The following is a 23,568-nucleotide window of genomic DNA, read 5'->3' as shown; positions in this document are numbered from 1 at the left end:
GGTCGTGTATAAATCCCAGGAGGAGAAACTAAAACTGGTTTCATGGCTCCAGGATGGAGGGGTTCCTGTCCACGGTCCCCCCCTTCAACATCCACGGCAGTTCGGCGTGCCCTCCTCCGATTCATGGCGGCAGCTGGGGGAAGAGAGGGGGCCGTTTTCTCATCCCTCAGGGCCTCAACTACTTTGAGATCTGCAAGACCATCCTGTCCCAAGTCAACCACAGTTTACCCCCTGCACCACCTTGCAGGAAGGCGAACACCAAAGAGTGCGGCGTGCAGGTGAACGCCAAAGTAGATAAGATCGTCCAATGTTCTCTTGGTCCAAAGACGCTGCTTTTCGACGAACCTCCCACCTCCTGCAAGACCCCCGAAGAGAGCCTCTGTGCGACCAAAGCGGGGGGAAAGGCGCTCTTCGGCACGCCGCCCGTGAGCAACCTGCGCTTCCTCCGACCTGTGTCCATCTACTCGCCGGTGTTTGACCGCAGGGTCTACCTGAAGAGTCTCAGCGACGGCGCTGGACGGGGTCCAGCTGAAGCCTCTGAGCAAGCCAAGTCTGATACTGACACGGATCAAAGTGGCGAGGACTTAGAAAAGGACTTCAAGACTACGGTTCCCCGATCCTGTAAGAACTCAAACTTCCAGGTGGGTGTTGGTCAATATGTCTTACTCAAAGATGTGCACCTTGACAAGTGGCACTTTCTAAAAATGGCTTTCTACCCAGGACTATATGGCCAAGGGGGCGCCTAAAGAGTTTTAATTCTTATTTGCATATCCAGTCAATTCAAATTATGCTTTAGATAAATTAAAGGGCGTTTTCAAGTTTACCCGAAACTGCACTGTTCTTGCTGGGCTTTAGTTAAAAAGTGTACATGTTTTTTTTTGTGGTTGGACCTCAAAAGTAAATCTACACTGAAGATTTGTTAAAAATGCAATCTGAGAAACCTTAGTAAAAAAAAAACACAAGGCATTTTAGTGCTTTCTTGGCATTAGTATATAAGTACAATATATAGGCTTATCAAATCTAACTTATAATATGATCAGTTTAATTTTCTGAAATCTCTGGGGAGAAAAATAATTTTTCTCAGATACACTGTTAAAATCAGTCTAATCAGTATTTATCAGATGCCTTTGATAAGTTGCACATATAACGGGGCTAGCTGGGGTTGGGCTTCATTGGGGTTATGAATGTTTGTGTATGGGGTGACAGAAGGAGTCTGCCAAGGGTGCTAATTATGCAAATACCCCCACTGACTATTTGGACATTTACTGATAGTTATAGGTTACTTTGTCCCTTTGCCATTTTGCATGTTTGAAGTTATGGGTATTTATACGCTCGCTGTCTTCATACAGACCATGCTTAAGTTTTTATTTGACAGGGGGTAATCTTACATTTGCTGAAACAATTAAATGTTCCATTAACCTACTACAGTAAGTCTGATGTGGGGGAGAAAAACTGGTATTTGACTCCAATCATTATCTACCAGGAGGAGAAGGAGGTCACTTGACTATTTTAGTTTGAACGGGGGTCCTAAGCGGTTATATTTCCATAGCTGGCTCAAGGTAGTTTGGGGCTCTCAGCAGAACTTGATTTGAATTGTAGTTAGGACGATCACCCCCATGCATGACTATGCTTAATTGATTACAAAATGTATTTTTAAAGCTAAATATTGTATCACACAGTTGACTAGTACATTAATTAGGAAAAAGCTGAGCTGTAGATATTAGGAGGATTAAATTGACTAATAAATTTTTTGTATTGCATTGATTTAAATTTAAAAATTTTAAATTGTACTCTGAAAAAGGGCAAGTTTAAGAGTATGCTCATTATTCAAATTTTTTTTTTCCTTTTAAAAGATGTTTAGTATTTAGGAAAACTTGTCAGTCTTTGGGAGGCTTATGCCACAGAAATCATACATATAATTGGAACTTTTTAATTTAGCCCCATAATTCAGCAGTATTGCAAAATAGGTTAGCGTTGGTTTGAGTTCATGGGTACATCATACTTGAAACTATAAAATTAAAGTGGAAAAAGTCAAAAGGGCAGTGTGCGAGCACAAATTGGCAAAGCATTAAATTATTTTACGCTAAAATCCCAACATTCAGTCTGGATGTTTATGTAGCCCTTTAACAAAATGAGATGAGAAGTTGGGCACCTAAGGCTGATTGGTGTGGGTTGGGATAAAAAAATAAGCGAATATCTGTTTAATGCTAGCAAGTGAAGCCCTAAATTGTTTTTTTGGACCTCTGGCAGATTCCTTACTGGAGGCTACTGTTTTGTTAGATAGCAGAATACACTTTTTCTGCATAATTTTAGAATGGACTCAATGTGACATGTTCTATTTTATATCATAGTTCCTGGAACAGAGATATGGCTTCTTCCACTGTAAAAAATGCAACATCCGGTGGGAGAGTGCTTATGTTTGGTGCATCTCTGGCACCAGTAAGGCAAGTGATCAACTACAGTCCACTGTATATAAAATGCAGCAGCTTCCCATGCCTGCATACATAATTTGAGTCATTTCTCTATTAGGTGTACTACAAGCAGCTCTGCCGGAAGTGCCAGGTGGGCTTTAACCCCTACAGAGTGGAGTCTATCGTTTGCAAGGTACAGCTCCTCGTCTTGATGACCTGTTGGTTCAATACTTGGGTTTGTACAGGATGTTTCTGTTTGAAGAAGAGTTGAAAAACTTTGCTGCGTGGCCTTCTAATATTTGTTTCAGGGTTGTTCTCAGACTTGCTGCAGCTGTGAGAAGAAGCAGAGACACATCAACATGAAGAGGCCTCACCGTCAGGACCTGTGTTGCCGCTGTAAAGGGATGAGGTTGTCATGTGATGCCACCTACAGCTTCAAATACATCGTCTGAGCTAATGTAATGTCGCTGAATGTCGCATGGTTTGAGAGTTTGGGGACATGCTAAAGTCCATGTCACTGGAACCTGCCTCTTATTCACCTATCAGCAACATCCTGAACCTTTGCCCTGGTGGTACATTTCAGATCTCTAAAATAGTTTTTTTTTTTTTCCCCTCTCTATGTGCTCATGTAAAACATGAAAAGTATTTTTGTAAAAATAAATAAAGTTTATGAATTATAAATTGGACCTCAGAATGAACTTTGTATGCTAGAACGAAAGAATAGAGGAGTAAAACGGTCACTGCTGAAGCAGTTTTGTTTGACTTGTAGTTCTGAGTTAAAAATGGAGACAGTGACTCTGAACTAAAACTAGACCAATGGACCAAATCTTCATGACCAGTTTGTACTGTTGGATACAACTTATTTTGCAATTTGAAAGTTTTAAATTTTTATCTCTGAAACTTTTGTGGACCGGGTATTATTTCAATATTTGCCAAAAGCTTGAACCTTCTACATCTTTAATGGTGACCTCAAGTTTGGCGATGCTGTTGGGTCTGCCATCATTTTTTTTTTTTCTAACTCTATAAAGTCTCTGTGGGGTTCAGGTCATAAGATTGCTAGCAGTTTGAGCAAAGTCCTGCTAGTAGATAGCTGTGCTTACTTTGGAAAACTCTCAGCACAAACACCACAGAGAACATGGTTCCTCAGATTGTTACTGACTTAAAATCTACACTGGGCCATCAAGAAACTTGGAATGTGTGCATCTGCACCCTTCCCTCAGACACCAGGACCTTGCAGAATTTTTTTATTTGTCCAGGTAAGATGCTTCAAATAAACTGTGGTTCAGGAGTGCCTCAACATTCAATTCAATTAAAAAATACTTTATTAATCCCAAAGGGAAATTAAATGTTATTGCAGCTCATATTATGAAGGTTTCCTCAAAGAGCCGTTGTAAATGCTGATGGCTGTGGGCAGGAAGGATCTCCTGTAGCGCTCCGTCTTACAGCAGATCTGAAGAAGCCTCTGACTGAAGACACTCTGTTGTTGTAGGACAGTCTCATGAAGAGGATGCTCAGGGTTCTCCATAATGTTCTTCATTTTATGAAGAAACCGTCTTTCCACAAGGATCTCCAGAGGTTCCAGAGGAGTCCCCAGAACAGAGCCAGCCTTTTTTATCAGCTTGTTGAGCTTTTTAAAGTCCCTGGCTCTGATGTTGCTTCCCCAGCAGATGATGACAGAAGAGATCATACTTTCCACAACAGACTTATAGAAGATATGCAGCATCTTGCTGCAAACACCAAAGGACCTAAGCTTCCTCAAGAAGTACAGTCTGCTCTGTCCCTTCTTGTAGATGGCTTCACAGTTGCATCTCCACTCTCGTCTGTTGTCCAGGTGAACACCGAGGTATTTATACTCCTCCACCACCTCCACTTCTTCTCCCATGATAGAAATAGTTTTTGACTTATTCCTGTTTCTCTTAAAATCTACAATCATCTCCTTTGTTTTAGTCATGTTCAAAATGAGATGATTGTTTCCACACCATGCCACAAAGCAGTCCACCACCTTCCTGTACTCAGCTTCTTGTCCATCTCTGATCCACCCCACGACTGCAGAATCATCCGAGTATTTCTGCAGATGACAGGAGTCTGTCTTGTACTGGAAGTCTGAGGTGTACAGAGTGAAAAGGAATGGTGAGAGTACAGTCCCCTGTGGTGCTCCTGTGCTGCTGACTACCTGGTTAGACTCACAACCCTTCAGTCTCACAAACTGTGGTCTGTTTGTCAGGTAGTCTTTGATCCAGGAGATTGTTGAGGCCTCCACCTGAGTCTTCTGGAGTTTCTGACAAAGCAAATCAGGTTGGATTGTATTAAATGCACTGGAGAAATCAAAGAACATGATCCTCACAGTGCTGCTGGCTTTGTCCAGATGACAGTGGGTTTGTTGAAGCAGGTGTATGATGGCATCTTCAACTCCAACTACACAGCGATAAGCAAACTGAAGGGGGTCCTGATGGTTTACTGTTTGCTTACTCAGGTGGGCCAACAGGAGTCTCTCTAGGACCTTCATGATGTGAGATGTCAGGGCAACAGGTCTATAGTCATTGAGGACTGATGGGTGAGTTTTCTTTGGTACCGGAACAAGACAGGAGGTCTTCCACAACACTGGAACCTTCTTCTGGGCCAGGCTAAGGTTGAAGAGGTGCTGCAGAATCCCACAGAGCTGCTCTGCACAGGCCTTCAGGACTCTAGGGCTGACATGATCTGGACCTGCAGCCTTATTCCTATTCAGTCTCTCCAGTTGCATCTTCACTTGACTTCTTGAGACACACAGGTGGAAGGGGGAAGCAAAGGAAGCATCAGCATCTTCTGATATGGTTGAAGGCAAACATGTAGAAGCAGAAGGGTCCATGGTTGAGGTGGAAGATAAAACATTTGAGGTGTTACTGGACAGCTGTGGATCCTGTGGGACAAAGGAGGGTGGGGTGTCTGTTTGGCTGTGAGCAGGAGAGGAGGATGCTGAGCTTGTTTCTGAACTGAACCTATTGAAGAATGTGTTCAGTTCATTGGCTCTGTCCAGACCTTCATCGGTCTGATCATCCTTCTGCTTGAAGCCTGTGACCTTCATCCCTGTCCACACATCTCTGATATTGTTTTGCTGGAGCTTGCTCTCCAGCTTCTTCTTGTACACCTCCTTGCTGTCTCTTATCTTGACAACATATGGAATACCCCAGCTTTGTCCTAGAGGAGTTTGGTTTGTTGTGGCTTTTTGGGCAAATACACACTCCACAAGAACATGTACATTTATTCCTTGACTCTAGGTAGCAAGAACAAAATTCTTTCTGGCCCTAACATACCGGCTGCTGGTGGGTTAAGGACCTCTGACAGCCCTGTCCAAATCCCCTAGAGTAACTCCTGGAATCTCCTTCATGTTCTTAAAACTGTGCTGGGAAACAGCAAACTTTTGGGCAAGACATTGATATGCCATCTTGGTGGAGTTGGGCTGCCTGTCCAACCTCTGCAGGGTCAAGGTATCGCCTCATGCTACCAGTTGTGACGCTGACCCTGGTCAAATGCAAAACTACTGAAAAGCAGTCAAAATAAATGCAGGAAGAATGTCTGTGGGCTCCACCTGCAAAACCATTCCTGTTTTTAATGTCATCTCATTGTTGGCCCTTTAGTGCACAAGCTATTAATTTCATTAACACCAAAACAGCTGACACTGATTAACAATCCACCCCCTCTGCTGCTTAACTGACCAGATCAATATTCCAGAAGTTTCCCTGGTTTGATATTATACTCTGATTAAAGTGTTTCTTTTATTTTTTGAGGAGTTTGTATTTGTTTTCTGGTGAAAGAAATTTGTGGGACATGCCTTGGAGGTGTACAGAATTGCGCCACCTACAATCACAAAATATGACTGTCTAGATGTATAAAAATCTGAGCAAATATTTCTATATACAGGTCCTTCTCAAAATATTAGCATATTGTGATAAAGTTTATTATTTTCCAAAATGTCATGATGAAAATTTAACATTCATGTATTTTAGATTTATTGCACACTAACTGAAATATTTCAGGTCTTTTATTGTCTTAATATGGATGATTTTGGCATACAGCTCATGAAAACCCAAAATTCCTATCTCACAAAATTAGCATATTTCATCCGACCAATAAAAGAAAAGTGTTTTTAATACAAAAAACATCAACCTTCAAATAATCATGTACAGTTATGCACTCAATACTTGGTCGGGAATCCTTTGGCAGAAATGACTGCTTCAATGCGGCGTGGCATGGAGGCAATCAGCCTGTGGCACTGCTGAGGTCTTATGGAGGCCCAGGATGCTTCGATAGCGGCCTTTAGCTCATCCAGAGTGTTGGGTCTTGAGTCTCTCAACGTTCTCTTCACAATATCCCACAGATTCTCTATGGGGTTCAGGTCAGGAGAGTTGGCAGGCCAATTGAGTACAGTGATACCATGGTCAGTAAACCATTTACCAGTGGTTTTGGCACTGTGAGCAGGTGCCAGGTCGTGCTGAAAAATGAAATCTTCATCTCCATAAAGCTTTTCAGCAGATGGAAGCATGAAGTGCTCCAAAATCTCCTGATAGCTAGCTGCATTGACCCTGCCCTTGATAAAACACAGTGGACCAACACCAGCAGCTGACACGGCACCCCAGACCATCACTGACTGTGGGTACTTGACACTGGACTTCTGGCATTTCCTTCTCCCCAGTCTTCCTCCAGACTCTGGCACCTTGATTTCTGAAAGACATGCAGAATTTGCTTTCATCCGAAATAAGTGCTTTGGACCACTGAGCAACAGTCCAGTGCTGCTTCTCTGTAGCCCAGGTCAGGCGCTTCTGCTGCTGTTTCTGGTTCAAAAGTGGCTTGACCTGGGGAATGCGGCACCTGTAGCCCATTTCCTGCACACGCCTGTGCACCGTGGCTCTGAATGTTTCTACTCCAGACTCAGTCCACTGCTTCCGCAGGTCCCCCAAGGTCTGGAATCGGCCCTTCTCCACAATCTTCCTCAGGGTCCGGTCACCTCTTCTTGTTGTGCAGCGTTTTCTGCCACACTTTTTCCTTCCCACAGACTTCCCACTGAGGTGCCTTGATACAGCACTCTGGGAACAGCCTATTCGTTCAGAAATGTCTTTCTGTGTCTTACCCTCTTGCTTGAGGGTGTCAATAGTGGCCTTCTGGACAGCAGTCAGGTCGGCAGTCTTACCCATGATTGGGGTTTTGAGTGATGAACCAGGCTGGGAGTTTTAAAGGCCTCAGGAATCTTTTGCAGGTGTTTAGAGTTAACTCGTTGATTCAGATGATTAGGTTCATAACTCGTTTAGAGACCCTTTTAATGATATGCTAATTTTGTGAGATAGGAATTTTGGGTTTTCATGAGTTGTATGCCAAAATCATCCGTATTAAGACAATAAAAGACCTGAAATATTTCAGTTAGTGTGCAATGAATCTAAAATATATGAATGTTAAATTTTCATCATGACATTATGGAAAATAATGAACTTTATCACAATATGCTAATATTTTGAGAAGGACCTGTATTTATCCTTGGCAGTGATTTTCTTCTTTTTTTTTTAAACATGAAAAGAAAGTTAGTTTAACAGCTCATATTTGGGTTTTAAAAACAAAATCTGGAAATACAAAACATCAAAAAAATTTGAATATCATGGAAAAGTTCAGTATATTTGTCACTTATTTCAGAAACTGAAACTCATATATGATATAAATTCATAACACAAAGTAAAATATTTCAAGTCTTTGTTTCTTGTATTTCTGATGACTTACAGATAATGAAAACCCAAAATTCATTGTGTCTAAAAAAATTTTAATATTACAAAATAGTAATTAAAAGGATATTTTAAACAAATGTCAGGTTTTCAAAAAGTATGTTTATGTCTGTGCACTCAATACTTGTTTGGGGCTCCTTCTGCATCAATGCAGCATGTCATAGAGGCAATCAACCAGTGGTTCTGCTGAGGTGTTATGGAAGCCCAGGTTGCTTTGATAGCAGCCTTCAGGTCATCTGCATTGTTGGGTCTGGTGTCTCTCATCTTCCTCTTGACGATAGCCCATAGATTTTCTATGGGGTTCAGGTCAGGGGAGTTTGCTAGCCAAATAAGAACAGTAACATCATGGTAATTGAACCAGCTTTTGACACCTTTGGCAGTGTGGGCAGATACCAAGTCCTGACGGAAAATGAAATTGGCATCTCCGTAAAGCTTGTCAGCAGAAGGAAGCATGGAGCGCGTTTCCTGGAAGATGGCTCTGTTGACTGTGGACTTCAGAAAACACAATGGACCAACACCAGCAGATGACATAGCACCCCAAACCATCACTGACTGTGGAAACTTCACCTTGGACTTCAAGCAACATGGATTCTGTGCCTCTCAACTCTTCTTTCAGACTCTGGGACCATGATTTCCAAAATAAATTCAAACTTTCATCAAAAAAAAAAAAAAAAAGGACTTTAGACCACTGAGCAACAATCAAGCTCTTTTTCTCCTTAGCCCAGATAAGATGCTTCTGACATCTGTGGTTCCCGAGTGGCCTGGCACGAGGAATATGGCTCTTGATGCACCGATTCCAGCCTCAGTCCACTCCTTGTGAAGCTTCCCCCAGATTCTTGAATGGATATTGTTTGACAATCTTCTTAAGGCTGTGGTTATCATGGGACACCATGAATTTCCAATATATAACCTTTTCAGAAGATTCTATTTTTCTAACACACTCATGATCTGTGAGCCATAATCATCAAAATTAGAAGAAATAAAGGGTTGAAATATTTCATTCAGGTTCACTTTGCTGAACTTTTCTTTTAATATTCTAATGATTTGAGATGTACCTGTATAGAAAGTGACATCACAGGGTGATGCATAGAGAAACTGAAGTGGGGAGGATTAAAGAATATAAGAAAGCATACCAAAACGAAAAATATTTGGTATTTCAAAAAGATTAAATAATCACTAGTTTTTTTGTTTTTCACCAGTGGTTTCTTAAAATTTAAACTCCAATTATAAAAAGATACATGAACCGGTAGATAAATGAAATTATAAAGATGTTTTAGACACAGTATGTCTGTCATTTAAATTAGCGCCATGTATGTTGTATGTGCTGTTAAATGCAGAGAAGAAATGGTTTTGATATGTCTTTACTTTGACAACAATTTCTACAGAGCTCCAACTCAAAACAAGTTCACAAAAGCTGTAAAAGTATTTACATGGTGAAAAAAACAACTACTGTCTTCATCTAAAAAGCTTTTAAAAATGTGCAACTCCTTGTATGGCATGCAAACACACGTTCTCTCACACAGGAAGCAGAAAAAAACAAAAAAAACAAAAACAAAAAAACACCCACCTGAGCTTGAAGCTCCCTTATGTACCTCACACAATCACATCTTTCAGATCAAACATGATTTTGGGTAATAAATATTTCCAGCACTCTATACAGAACCATGTAGATGCATGCATGGCAGTTGGGTCTGAGAGAACAAACATCAATATAAAAGTCAAACGAGACCCGTCTTGCTGATCGGATATAAATAGGAATCGAGACATTTGTACAGTAAAAGGGAAACGATGGCTGACGATGGTAAGCAGTTTTTTGTTTTTGCATCAACAATATGTGCTGAATGTCAGCATTTCCCTTATGTGCAACTACAAAACCACACACAAACATATGCTACCGTACCTGTGCGACTCTAACGATAATTAACAGCTTACTGACAGACAAAATATTTGAATGTACAGTACATCCACCACCTTCCTGGCAAGAGGACACAACATGTAACGGAGCACGACAGTGAGAAATACAGTATGCACGCTCGCTAATGGTGCTACAGCTAGCCAGAGAGGAGTGCATGCCACGCACAGAGAATGGGACAGACCGTCCGCCAGTGTTCGCAACAGTAGTTAGAAGAAGAGCTGATTCGCTGATGAAGAGCAGCTGGAGAAAATGAGCTTAAAACATCTGCATCTGTCCTTCAGTCAGTACCAGGTGGAGCTTTTTTCTGGGGGGTACAGTAGTATAATTGGGCTCATGCATTGCACAGCTTCCTCCAGCATTTGGCTTTTCCATCTCAGAGAATTTAATCTTTTTCTCTTAGTCACATAATCGTCTTTCTGTAACATTAAAAAAAGGACTAATAACAAACATCTCATTTGGTGCAAAATATGAAACCTTTCCAGTGATGCTACAGAGTGTCACAGCTTTTTTCCACGCTGCTTCTGATGATGCCACCACCAGACCACCACCGTCCAGAAGAAGGCAGCGACAGTCAATCAAGTTCCTCTGAGAGGCAAGTAACAAATCCAAGCTAGAAGCCTTCAAAGGTCCAGATCAAGCAGGAATAAAACGGCAACGACATTTTTAGAATATGCAGCTCTGAAATATAAAATCAGGACTTCGTTTTCAGCAGGGAGCAATCTGTAGTTTCCAGTAAGACTAGAGATTTAACCCTCGGTGAGGAAGATCTTCGTGTGCGTCACCTTTCCAGATACAAAGATCTGTTGTTTGATTAGAAATAGTATGTGCCACGCCCTCTGACGTGCAGGCCTTCATTGTCTCAAGTTTGGACATCCGATGGTTCAGTATTCAGGAGCTCCCCAACTTTCAACAGGGGCAGGGCGGCTTGCCCCACCTTCCCCAGGTAGCGAGATAAGGGCGATGCTCCCCCGCTGAGGGAGCAGCAGCAGCCCCATGCTGCAGCCTCGTCTGGGCCGGTGGGGCAGGGAGGGAGGGGTGGAGCAGGAGAAAGAGATGATGACGACGATGGAGCGTGGCACTGGGTTGAAGCCGAGTCGTGTTTGCTTGGGTGTTTGTATGGAGAGCGGGGGAAACGGGGAAGATGTGAGCCTTGAGACACAATATTTAATTTAGAGCAAGTGAGCGAATTGGACTCTGAGGTTACAGTGGGGAGGACGTTGGGTGGAAATGATGATGTTGTTGGTTTGTCAATGTGTTGATCTGCCAGAGGAGACCTGTGTGATGAATAAGCTCTAAAGGGACAGTATAGGCTTGTGGTCTCACTGAAATAAGTCCTCCTTGGCTGTCTTGTGCACGGCAGCGTATAATCTCGTTGGCCTGGTTTAGGGATATCATGCAAAGAGACATCAGAGTTTGCAGTGGATGACAGTGAGGACAGCAGGGGCAGGAGTATGTCAGCATCTAAATGTGGTTCTGGTTCTGTTGGTGGGCCGGGCAGTGAGGACTCTGTCTGAAGCTGTGCAGCCGGGGAAGCAGACATATCGGAGGAGGAAGCGGCCATGTGTGTGGATGCTGAGCCTCCTCTGTAAGAGCAGGTTGAAATGTCTGAGGTGGAGTTGGTTCCAATGGTTGTATGTATGGGGCAGGGGAAGAAGGGGGCTGGGGGTCCCTGAGGTCCTGTCAGAGGCTTGTCCCAGAGGCGCTTGAGTCGGGGAGGTAAGTTGTGACAACCCGGTAACCCTGGGCGCGGCGGATCATGTCGCGGATCTCGCCGTTGAGCTCCAGCAGCTTGGAGCAGATCAGGCTGAGGTCCTGCCGGGAACCCACCAAAGCGATCGTGCCCGTCTGGCCCAGGGTTTGATGACGGAAGTAGATGTTGAGCAGCGTCTGAACCTCGGTCTCAGAACTGCCGCCAAAAACCCCGCTGGGCCATTGCCGCCTGATGAGGAGATCAAACAGGTCAGGGGAGTGCATGTGAAAATCTTTTGGGTGTTTTTATGGAAATAGCTGAAGAATATTGTTAATCAGACAAAAAATATTAAAAAAGGTAAATTATAAAATTGTTTATCAATTACACACAATGAAAAATGTTTAACCAAAAAAAAAAAAAAAAAAAAAAAATCAAAACTTTCATTGTGTTCTCGTTTTTTCATTGCAACTTTAAAGCTCTCATTTTAGCTTCATGGGGATGTGGCGGGAACCTATTTCTTTAATCTCCAGAGACTCTGCTCTTCTGCCCACTTCAGCCAACTCTAGTTTAGTTCTGTCAGAACCTGGAATTCCAAATCAGCTCGTTGCTGTAGTTGCACTCTTAAATTAGGTGGGGAATGACAAACATTTTCGTTTGGCATTCCCCGCACATCGTTATCGAGTTTGATTCACTTTCACACTGCACTTCTGAAAGTAACCCAAATCACCAGAGCATTCCGATAAATCTCCTCGTTGCTACAGGTGCAGTTTTTCCAACTCTTTTGAAAGGTAGAAATTATGCTTTACTATATTTCATGTCTACTTTTTAAGAGGTTATCATAATCTATTTTTGCTGCGCGACTGCAAAATGGTAAACATTGACAACACGAACAAAGAATAATTCCTCACCTGCACTCCTGGATGTAGCGCACAGCTTTGGTGAACTCGTGGCTCCTAAGGCACTCCAGTATGGCCTGCACAGCTGCCTCAGAGGTGGGGAAGTCAGGGACGACCATTGCTGCCAACTGGGCGGCATGTGCGTGGGTGTGGGCCAAGTGTTTGTGCTCCAGGTCGCTGGCTACAGCCGCCTCTGTTGCCTGCAGACTGCTCTTCAGATCCGTGAGCTCTCGAGACATGTTCAGCAGCTGAGGGGTTGGAGATGGTGGTTAGACGTGTATGTCAGATTCATATAAATACAGAAGGAAAGTCGAATCTAAAAAGACTCAGTGCTCAAACATTAACATCAAGAACTTGTCATGTGGTAGAAGTAACCAATATAAGGATGTTTGTAAGGTGATACAGCATCTTGCGAAGGATTTTATTTCCCTTTGCTGTTTTTAAATATTTTTTCATGTTACAACACACTTCCAATACATTTTATTAGATTTTGTTTAACACATGAACACAAAGCAGCCCATAAATGGGAAAATGATTCATGGTTTTCAGCGTGTTTTACAAATTAAAATCTGTTGTGTGGTGTTCATTTGTATTACACCCTCCCTTACTCTGAAGCCCCTAAAAAAAAAAAAAAGCACTTGTGTGTAATTTAATCTCAGTATAAATCCAGCTGTTCTTCGAATGACCCAGCAGGTATGTAGAGAACATTACTGAACAAGCAGCACCATGAAGACAAAGAAACACAGCAGGCAGGTCAGTGATGATGTTGTGGAGATGTTTAAAGCTGAGTCAAGTTATAAAAACAGTATCCTAAGCTGTCTAATGGAAGAGAGACAAGAGGACAGCCTATGTTGACAGGAAGCCATAAGAAGCCCTGTTTGCAGGTCGCTTCATGCCATGTTGGGAACACAGCAAACATGTGGAAGAGGGAGCTCTGGTCAGATGAGACTACAACTAAACTTTTTGGACTACATTTTTTTTATTCCACTTCCTTGTTATGCAATACTTCATGTTGTTCTGCCACATAAAATCCTAATAAAATACACTGAGGTTTGCACTTATAAGGTGGCAACATTTGAAAGCTTCACGTGGGAATGAAGACTCTGTAAAAAGGTTATGTGATTTACCTCAGGCACGGAGCTGATGGCGTGAACCTGACCGATGAGCGAGCAGTAGGACTGGAACAGTAAGAGGAGCTGGAAGTGCAGCTTATAGAGCCTCTGGCAAAGCTCCAGTTGCTGTGAGAGTCACGAGCAAAACAAAAGTCAGATGAACTGGTTTTATTTAAACGCATTTGCATATTCTCCATAGATTTACACAAGCACACAGTTAATTAGCTGACAGTTTTGTGGAAAGTAAGTTAAGCTGCTTGTTTCAGTAAAGTAAAGAAACTTGTGAGAACTTACTGCAAGAGACTCCATTTGCTAAACAGCGATAAAGCATGTTAGGGCAGCAGAGTGAGGTAAGAGGAAGACACACCATCAATCAAACACATGCAAAGCATTGTATTCACCATGACTGCTAAAGTCAGGCTACAAAGAATTAGACATGCAGAAAGGGGTGAACCGTTTAGTGCAACGAAATAGTGGAGAAGCAAGATAAATATGACAAACAGGTTTAGGTATTTAGACAACCTGTTTTCAGGTATATTCACAAAGTTTGGATTTCACAGTGAAACCTGTACCTTCTCTTCTGAGTCTCCAGGTTGGCAGGTGACCACGTTTTCAACAGGACATCTAGGAAATGTATCCTTACAGTTCCTCAGCCACTGATAAAGGAAATATAAGACAAGTGAAATGTTTTGACTTTTCACAAATAACCTGAAAAATCTAAGAAATCTACAGAAAGAGAGGTTGAGTTACCGTTACAGCAGCCTCCTCTCTGCTGTTGTACATATCGAGGTACTCCTGCAGCTCTAGTGCACTGAACTTCATCTTTTCCAGGAGACCGTAGGACATAATCTGGAAAAGTACAATAAATACAGACGGAGAACATGGGAGTGAAACCAATTCATTAGAGCTGCCAGCATGAGAAGATCCAGCCTCCGTATCAAGAGCACTCACCGTGTCAGCGTCAATGTAGATTGTTGGGCAATCCGAGCATGTGGTCAGCATCTGGGAGGACTTGAGAAACTTTGACCCAATACCCCGTAATCCCTCACCAAGGTATGTGGCGACATCAGTTGTCAAGGTGCAAAATTTCCCCTGAATGTTCTGCAAAAAAAGCGATTTAAAAAAAATGTATTTTATTATTGTGGATATAGTGGCGATCAGCAGGGAAAATACTGGAAAAGATTTTTTTTGCCCCATTCCTTGAGTACATCTTAAAAATAAGATTAACCACATATACATTAAAAAAAGCATAAAAGAAACGATATCCTTTGATTTTCTAATAGATCCAAACCTGCTGCCCCCATCAAAGAATCGGCAGCTCAGATAGATATTAAGAATAAGAATTGGAAAAAGCAGTGTCCAGAAAAAGCAGTGCATTTCGACCAATCACCACTAAAGATAAGACAGCAAAAAAAATGAAAAGTAATAATAAATGATCCCAAGGAGACAAAAAATGCCACGAATTCAGAGTATTTTCAGCCAATCCTTCCTGTGATGTACCTTAAAGAGTGAAGAGAAGACTTGAAAAGTGTAGACAGCGCAGGATCCGTCAGAATCTGTCACAAGCTGGCTGACATGACAACGCCACGCCTCCTCAGCATCATCACACACTGTGGGTTGGAATGCTGCCAAGATGGCGGAGAAAAAAGGAGAGGGGGGAGGCGGAAACCCAAGGTCCTCCAAATCATCTACATCATCACGTAGGCTTTAACCAAAAACAAACAAAACAAACAAAAAATGTTATGATACAAAAATGTTTAACTTGATCTAAACCTAAAAAAGGTTTTCAGTGAGTTGGTTAATGCAAAACATTCAAGCTAAACAAAAATCAAGGAAAACATTTCTTAGAAAACTATATGACATCATGTTTCGACTTCTCCAACAGGGATCCTTCACATTCTTCATGTCAAAAGCCTACAGTTTTCTAGACTCAAACTTCAAGAGTGTAAAACTGATAAACAGTTTTAATGGATGGATGGATGGATCATGGAAAACATCAGCGCCGTTTCCTGATCTTTTTACCCGGTCAGAAAGTCCAGCTGGGGCTGGCAGTAGTTTGGGTTGAGACCGCCGGCGATATTTAAAAGCTGATCCTGAGGTTGCCCTGGTAAATCCAGAGTAAAGCTTTCACCGCAGTCTGAGCCGTGAGGCAGCTCATGAGCGCTCAGTGACAATTCATCATCCTGAGCCTGAGTGTCCTCATCCTCACCACATGGCCTCACCTGAGGAAACAAAAAACCTCATTTGTTTAATCACAATAACACATTAATCTGCTGAATTGAACAACTGACTGAAATGCTTCTCACATGTAGGCCACCGTGATCATCACTGAGCACTCCCTGGCCCGGGGTTGTTGCACTCAAGGACTGGGGGTGAGCTGATATCTCATAAGAAGTAGATAGAGAATCAGTATGGTTGGTTTCTTCTGATGGAGAAGGGTTAGTCTGGAATCAGAAGGAAAACCTTAGATAAGACTTTTAAGGCTCATATAGAAAATGTATTGATATAAAAACTGAGGCTACACACAAGCTGGGAATGGGAAAGGCTCTGGCTAGTTGAGGACTCCTCTTCCTCTGAGGATTCGTCTGAATCATGGGGGTCTTCGTGACCCAAACTAGGGTTGCTGCCTGAGTGTTGGCTCTCTTCCAACAGGTCTCCCAGTTCGGTGCTGTCCAGAGACCGCCGTCGCACGCCCCAATTAAAGTTGTCAACAGTCTCGCCCTGAATTAAACACAAACATAAACACATTGGGCGAAAAGGGAAGACGCAAATGCAAAGGTCATTTTCAGGTCAAGTCTTATAGAAATACAAAGCAGCTGTGTTTAGGAAAATAAAAAGCAAAATGAACTGTTAGTCAAGGGAAATCAACTAAGTTTTACAGTTTATCCAACAAGAAAAAACAGCCTTCATGTCAAAAATATGGAACCAAGCTGTGAAAGCAAAATGAAGCCGTAACTGTCAGCATAAAAAAGAGAGCCAGCAATACCAAAGCGCTTATAAAAGCTTGTGTTAAATGCTCAATGTGGGACGACTTACCTGGAGCTCCTGGGCAGCGAGGGGGAGAGAGAAAGATACAGAGTTAGATAGAGAGACAGACACGGAGGAACAGAGGAATACATTTCAGACATATTGATGTTAAAGAAGGACAAACACTCAAACAGAGGAAAGAGGAATTTAACAGGTGTAGGTGGAAATCAGGTTCAATCAAATCCCTCTCACCTCCCCATCCTCCAGCTCCACATCCAGGAAATCAAAGTCCCTGAAAACTCTGAACTGCTGCTCACTGGCAGTGTCATCCAGCGTGTCCTCTCTGGTGCCACCCTCCTCTGATGAAACCCCGCTCTCCCGCACCTCCATCATGTCCAAGTCGCCACAGGACGAGAAAATCACCTTGGCAGAATAAACAATAAGAGTCAGTATACTGGGCTGATGAAGACAAAAGGAACTACAGGGGTTGGACAATGAAATTGAAACACCTGTCATTTTAGTGTGGGAGGTTTCATGGCTAAATTGGACCAGCCTGGTAGCCAGTTTTCATTGATTGCACCAGTAAGAGCAGAGTGTGAAGGTTCAATTAGCAGGGTAAGAGCACAGTTTTGCTCAAAATATTGAAATGCACACAACATTATGGGTGAAATACCAGAGTTCAAAAGAGGACAAATTGTTGGTGGACGTCTTGCTGGCGCATCTGTGACCAAGACAGCAAGTCTTTGTGATGTTCATTTGATGAACATGAAAGTGAAGTTGAACATCTCCCATGACCTGCACAGTCACCAGATCTAAATATTATTGAGTCACTTTGGGTTGTTTTGGAGGAGCGAGTCAGGAAACGTTTTCCTCCACCAGTATCACGTAGTGACCTGGCCACTATCCTGCAAGAAGAACGGCTTAAAATCCCTCTGACCACTGTGCAGGACTTGTATATGTCATTCCCAAGACGAATTGATGCTGTATTGGCTGCTAAAGGAGGCCCTACACCATACTAATAAATTATTGTGGTCTGAAACCAGGTGTTTCAGTTTCATTGTCCAACCCCTGTATATCAGATTTAAAGTTAGAGACAAAACCCTGAACCCAGAGAACAATGATTTTGCTTCCTTTATGGAGGAAATACAGTAAATCCTTGTAATACTAGTATCATGTTTTTTAAAGTGGCTTACGGATGGGTTCTTGGTGAGTCCCACTTCTTGTCCACACAGAGACAAGACATTCACCAGCTTCTCTCTGGTTCTTTTCTGTGTTGGGCACAACAGCAATAATTTAAAATGGTGAACAAGAAATTAAATCCCATTTTATGGTTCAGATATCATTGGTTTTATATACAAACAACTTTTAACATTTAGAAAACAGTATGTTTTTCATAAACTATATAACTGCATCTATGACATTTACAGCATGTATCTAATTACAAGCAATACTATATAAGGTTGTACTGAAAAACAATGGCAACACATCATAGCTCAAAGTAGAAAGACATGCAGGAACTGTGAAAGATTGTGGGTGTAACTAAATCTTGTACCGCTGTCACATTATTGCATATCTGTTCTGAGTTTTATTATCAAAATACATGGCTTAAAAAAACAGAACAACAATCCAACAATCCATCCTCCTCTTCCTACTTTTCTGAGTCCTTAACATACACAATATAATCTCCAGCTAAGCCAGGCTAATACATATTTTATAAAGAAAATAATTTTTGTCACCTCGCTGGGGGGGAAGGAGCCTGAGCTTGTGTGGGAGGTCGAGAGATATTGACTAGAAATAGTCGGGCTCGCCTCCACGCACAGCGTGGGCTCTGGAACCCATCTCCTCGAGAGGGGTTGGACTCTCTTCTACTCTGGAGTAGCCCATGGGGGAGAGGCGGCGGGCTGGGGTGGGTTTGCTTGTTGCCCCCCAGCTCAGCCGTCTCGTGTTGGGGTTTACCCCAGTGGAAGAGAAGGTTGCATCCCTGCGCCTTCGGGTTGGGGAGAGCTCTCTGACTGTAGTTTCGGCCTTCGGGCCGAGTGGTAGTGCAGAGTACCCGGCCTTCTTGGCGTCCCTGTCGGGGGTGCTGGATAGTGCCCCTCTTGGGGACTCCATTATTCTGCTGGGGGACGTCAACGCCCACGTGGGAAACAACAGTGACACCTGGAGAGGCGTGATCGGGAGGAATGGCCTCCCCGATCTGAATCCGAGTGGTGTTTTGTTATTGAACTTCTGTGCTAGTCATGGATTGTCCATAATGAACACCATGTTCAAACATAAGGGTGTCCATCAGTGCACTTGGCACCAGGACACCCTAGGCAGGAGGTCAATGATCGACTTTGTTGTCGTATCATCAGACCTTCAGCCGCATGTTTTGGACACTCGGGTGAAGAGAGGGGCTGAGCTGTCCACTGATCATCACCTGGTGGTGAGTTGGATCCGCTGGAGGAGGAGAAAGCCAGACAGACTTGGCAGGCCCAAGTGCATAGTGAGGGTCTGGTGGGAACGCCTGGCGAAGCCCTCGGCCAGGGATGTATTCAACTCCCACCTCCGGGAGAGCTTTGACCAGATCCCGGGGGATGTTGGAGACATAGAGTCCGAGTGGACCATGTTCTCCGCATCTATTGTCGATGCTGCTGCCCATAGCTGCGGCCGTAAGGTCTGCGGTGCCTGTCGCAGCGGCAACTCCCGAACCTGGTGGTGGACATCGGCAGTAAGGGACGCTGTCAAGCTAAAGAAGGAGTCCTATCGGCTGTGGTTGGCTTATGGGACTCCTGAGGCGGCTGACGGGTACCGTGAGGCCAAGCATTTGACTGTGTCCCTCATGATGCCCTGTGGGGGGTGCTCCAGGAGTATAGAATCGGGGATCCTTTATTAGGGGCCATCCGGTCCCTGTACAAGCGGAGCAGGAGTTTGGTTCGCATTGCCAGCACTAAGTCGAACCTGTTCCCGGTGCATGTTGGACTCCGGCAGGGCTGCCCTTTGTCACCGGTCCTGTTCATAACCTTTATGGACAGGATTTCTAGGTGCAGCCAAGGGCCGGAGGGTGTCTGGTTTGGGGACCAATGGATTTTGTCTCTTCTTTTTGCAGATGACGTGGTCCTGCTGGCCCCATCTAGCCTCGGTTCGCAGCCGAGTGTGAAGCGGCTGGGATGAAGAACAGCTCCTCCAAGTCTGAGGCCATGGTTCTCGACCGGAAAAGGGTGGCTTTTCCTCTTCAGGTTGGAGGGGAGTTCCTGCCTCAAGTGGAGGAGTTTAAGTGTCTCGGGGTCTTGTTCACGAGTGAGGGAAGAATGGAGCGGGAGATCGACAGACGGATCGGTGCGGCTGCCACAGTAATGGGGGCGCTGTGTCGGTCCGCTGTGGTGAAGAGAGAGCTGAGCCGAAAATGTGAAGCACTCGATTTACCGGTCAGTCTACATTCCTACCCTTACCTATGGGTCACAACCGAAAGAACGAGATCCCGGATACAAGCGGCTGAAATGAGCTTCCTCCGTAGGGTGGCCGGGCACTACCTTAGAGATAGGGTGAGGAGCTCGGCCATCCGGGAGGGGCTCGGAGTAGAGCCGCTGCTCCTCCACATCAAGAGGAGCCAGTTGAGGTGGCTCGGGCATCTATACCGGATGCCTCCTGGACGCCTTCCTCGGGAGGTGTTCCAGGTACGTCCCACCAGGAGGAGGCTGAGGGGACGGCCCAGGACACGCTGGAGGGACTATGTCTCTTGGCTGGCCTGGGAACGCCTTGGGCTCCCCCCGGAGGAGCTGGAGGAGGTGTCTGGGAAGAGGGACGTCTGGGCATCTCTGCTGAGTCTGCTGCCCCCGCGACCCGGTCCCGGATAAGCGGAAGACGACGAGTACGAGTACGAGCTTTATCGACTGCTACAGAATTTACATAAGTACAACTCAAATACTGCATCAATAGCATTGCTTCCTTTCGTGACATGCTATGCGGACACTCTGTCTTCACTGATGAAGATTGACTTATTTTGGCATGCCAAATGCTCTAAGTGGCTCAAAAACAGGCTTGTCTGAATAATCTTTTCAGGAAGTTACCATCGGCGGACCCTCAGAGTTTGTATAAAATGTCATCCTCGGATGGTCATGCGGTCGTTCAGTGTGATAAAAAGTAAAATGGCTAAAGTCACTTACTCTGTCCATACATAGCAGTGTGCTGTACATTTTAAACTTTTCATCCCAGTATATACACACCACACAAACAGGGGGCATCATAAGCAAAAAGCATACTTCTTAGATAGAAATGCACTCATGCAGAAAGACTCGTAAAAAAATATTTTGAAATACGCAAACATACATGCGAAAATAAGGAACAATGCAGCAGCTTTAAGGTGTCAAACTACCTGAGATGATTGTGGACGCCTCCAGCTGACAGGCACCAGGATGGTATTGGAATTTGATCCAGAGGAGGTGGAGGAGGTACTTCGTGTTACAGCCATAGCTCTGGCCTTACCCTCCCTGCCCCCTGAGCCCTGGAGCCCATCAAAGCGACGCCCGATAACTGGTGTCTGCAAGTGCAACAGAAAGCCAGCTTTAAATAACTTTAAATACCTAATTTATTTCCTCCTTACTCCTACTTTTGTGACAGAAACTGTTTAAGAGATCAGTGTAAGACAAGATATCATGGCATCTGTCTGGTTTTTATTTGTTTCTATGTTGTCTTAATTCACCTCGCAATGACAGGGAAGATTCCTCCTGAATTTTATCCACTAAGTTTAAGCAACCGCTCACCTCAGAGATGTCAAACGTGAAATCCAGAGTTTTTCCTGGCAGAGCCTTGGCTGAACCGTCCCACACTCTGCTGACCTCAAGGTTGGAAAGATCTCCCTGTGTGTGGATGTATGATGGATGTACTAGACTGGCAGAACGTGATACCACCAGCTTTAAGATGTTCAAAGCATCCTTCCAGTGTACGGTCTACAAAACAAGGCATCAAACAGCATAAAAGAGACAATCTCTACATTGAACACTGTTAAATAAAAAGAACATGGAGACATGAACTATTGTGGGACACTTACATGGACAAACTTTTCGACTGTCTTCATGACATCACCATTGAACTGTTTGACTTGCACAGCTGTCAGGTCCATGTGACTGAGCAGACAGTAGATGATCTGAAGGAGAGGCAGCTGCATGCTGGGAATGCCCTTATCCAGCAGCTAAGATATGCAGAGACAGATATTTTAGTAAGTGAAAAGCAACTGCAAAATTCATGATTAGGAGCGTCATAGTGACTTAAGTGTTCTTTAATAAAAAGAATACAAGCAAAAAAGAAGCTTGATCGTCATCTTTACTCAGATTTCCACTTACTTAACCTCCAACTATATGGAAAAAGATAAGTAAGGGATGTTTGCATGTTTGGCAGCTTTTACCTCAGCCATATAGGTGACCATGTTGAGCGTAATATCGGAGAAAGCCTCGTGGAGGTAGCGGCAGACGACACTGACCCAGGAGAAAGGGTCCCGAGTGTAGGATCTGGTCTTATAGAGAGTCATCACATGTGCCAGGTGGGACAGCTTTGTGTTCTTCTCCTCTAGACACACCTGAGAAGGGTCAAAGTTTTCAAAAGAAAGAGCCAGAGAACTGATGAGTTTTGTATTTGACACTTCATTGTGATTTCAACCAATTTATATTTTTATGACATATTAAAAACAATAGATCTTTACTGTTTTCTTCCAGTTCCAGTTTAATCATCGAAAAACATACTGTAGCCAAGTAAAAGCACACCAAGAGCACAGGTAAAACAAGCTAAGAAGCAGTGAAAACATCAAATCACCTGTGCAATCCTCTCAGCGCTCTCCTTACAAAACTGTGTTGGATGGCTAAAGTTCTGCACGAGGTGAGGCAGCAGACACAACACATTTAGAGGAAAACCTGCACAACGACAAGAGGCTGGACTTCAGTTCATACAATAGATTAAGTTGGGAGCAGATATTTACATACATGGTATAAAAAGACACAAACCTTTTTCTCACTGTCTGACATTTAATCTGACTAAACCTTTACTGTTTCAGGACAGCTAGAATTACCTAATTATTCTACTTACTAAAAAACATTAGTCTGGGTTAATGCAAGACAGTGACAAAAAACGGTTATGTGTTTTTTTATGCACTTCATGTAAATATGCAGCTTCAAATGTACATCTTTCCTTCTGCTAGAAAGTACAGAACAACAAGAGATTGATTAACATCACCCACCTACAGACTGTGAGCTATCAACAACAGGGACTCGTGAGACCGGCGTAAGTTGGCAGAATAGTTGTAACGTTAGGTCAAATGTTGTCTGGGAGGTGAAACCTTTCAACAAAAGCTGCTGAATGCCAGAAAACCCACTCCATCTCAACTGAGCCTGCAGCTTCTCCAGTCGCTCACGGTTTTCCGCTCTGTCTAAAGGAACCTGCAAAAGAAGTAGTTTGTAGTAAAGTAAAAGTTTGTTATATAGCGGCATCGCCATCCTGCAATGCCTTTAACAAGCAGGTTTTATTACAATGTTTTTTTTCTGACTGGCAGGATGATGAAGAATAACAGAAACTGTCTTCAAAGAATGGTTGTATCATCAATCTTATCTACCTTTGACAGCAGCTTGTGAACAAGTCGAAGAGACATCTGGTATTCAAACTCAAAGTCTGACTCCATGAGTGACACAGCTACCCAGAAGACTGTGGCCAGGATCGATGAAGGATGGGAAACGTGTGAAGGATCCGTCAGTGCACTAGGATCAATACGATTAGTCGAAGAAGTGCAGGAGCCTGGGGTTCTCGCTACTCGGGACAACAGACCATGACTGTTGCAGGCCTGTCAATTGAAAATACAATCTAGA

General features: G+C 43.6%; 2 protein-coding genes across 11 annotated transcripts in view; one reads left to right on the top strand and one right to left on the bottom strand.

Annotated features, from left to right (window-relative positions):
* zar1l (zygote arrest 1-like) lies at positions 1-3,092 on the top strand. The gene is made up of 4 exons (XM_047379021.1): positions 1-641; positions 2,352-2,444; positions 2,530-2,604; positions 2,720-3,092. Exons 1-4 carry the CDS (start codon positions 54-56, stop codon positions 2,861-2,863), a joined length of 900 nt encoding a protein of 299 aa, XP_047234977.1. The 5' UTR covers positions 1-53; the 3' UTR covers positions 2,864-3,092.
* A 6,411-nt stretch (positions 3,093-9,503) lies between these two features.
* Positions 9,504-23,568, bottom strand: part of fryb (furry homolog b (Drosophila)) — an 81,812-nt gene continuing 67,747 nt past the window's right edge. For 6 of the 10 annotated variants that reach the window (XM_047378834.1, XM_047378825.1, XM_047378826.1 and 3 more), the window contains exons 47-67: positions 23,319-23,543; positions 22,947-23,145; positions 22,526-22,623; positions 22,122-22,292; positions 21,768-21,908; positions 21,481-21,666; positions 21,093-21,257; positions 17,932-18,006; positions 16,991-17,161; positions 16,808-16,816; positions 16,298-16,492; positions 16,078-16,215; positions 15,794-15,993; positions 15,272-15,476; positions 14,723-14,872; positions 14,522-14,620; positions 14,344-14,427; positions 14,066-14,083; positions 13,787-13,897; positions 12,672-12,907; positions 9,504-12,012 (exon numbers count right to left, since the gene is read on the bottom strand). In XM_047378834.1, coding sequence (XP_047234790.1) covers positions 11,754-12,012; positions 12,672-12,907; positions 13,787-13,897; positions 14,066-14,083; positions 14,344-14,427; positions 14,522-14,620; positions 14,723-14,872; positions 15,272-15,476; positions 15,794-15,993; positions 16,078-16,215; positions 16,298-16,492; positions 16,808-16,816; positions 16,991-17,161; positions 17,932-18,006; positions 21,093-21,257; positions 21,481-21,666; positions 21,768-21,908; positions 22,122-22,292; positions 22,526-22,623; positions 22,947-23,145; positions 23,319-23,543 — 3,135 coding nt within the window. In that variant the 3' untranslated portion in view covers positions 9,504-11,753. The remainder of the gene's footprint in view (positions 12,013-12,671; positions 12,908-13,786; positions 13,898-14,065; positions 14,084-14,343; positions 14,428-14,521; positions 14,621-14,722; positions 14,873-15,271; positions 15,477-15,793; positions 15,994-16,077; positions 16,216-16,297; positions 16,493-16,807; positions 16,817-16,990; positions 17,162-17,931; positions 18,007-21,092; positions 21,258-21,480; positions 21,667-21,767; positions 21,909-22,121; positions 22,293-22,525; positions 22,624-22,946; positions 23,146-23,318; positions 23,544-23,568) is intronic. The other 4 variants (XM_047378827.1, XM_047378830.1, XM_047378828.1 and 1 more) reach the window with 3 other exon arrangements.

This window comes from Girardinichthys multiradiatus, chromosome 11, assembly GCF_021462225.1.
Source record: "Girardinichthys multiradiatus isolate DD_20200921_A chromosome 11, DD_fGirMul_XY1, whole genome shotgun sequence".
Classification (NCBI taxonomy): Eukaryota; Metazoa; Chordata; class Actinopteri; order Cyprinodontiformes; family Goodeidae; genus Girardinichthys; species Girardinichthys multiradiatus.
This window is presented reverse-complemented; position numbering and strand designations above follow the sequence as displayed.

Coding starts and splice junctions, on each gene's coding strand:
- zar1l (XM_047379021.1), top strand. CDS start 54: ATGGAGGGGTTCCTGTCCACGGTCCCCCCCTTCAACATCCACGGCAGT. Junction 642..2,351: donor GTAAGAACTCAAACTTCCAG/GTGGGTGTTGGT, acceptor TTTATATCATAG/TTCCTGGAACAGAGATATGG. Junction 2,605..2,719: donor TGGAGTCTATCGTTTGCAAG/GTACAGCTCCTC, acceptor TATTTGTTTCAG/GGTTGTTCTCAGACTTGCTG.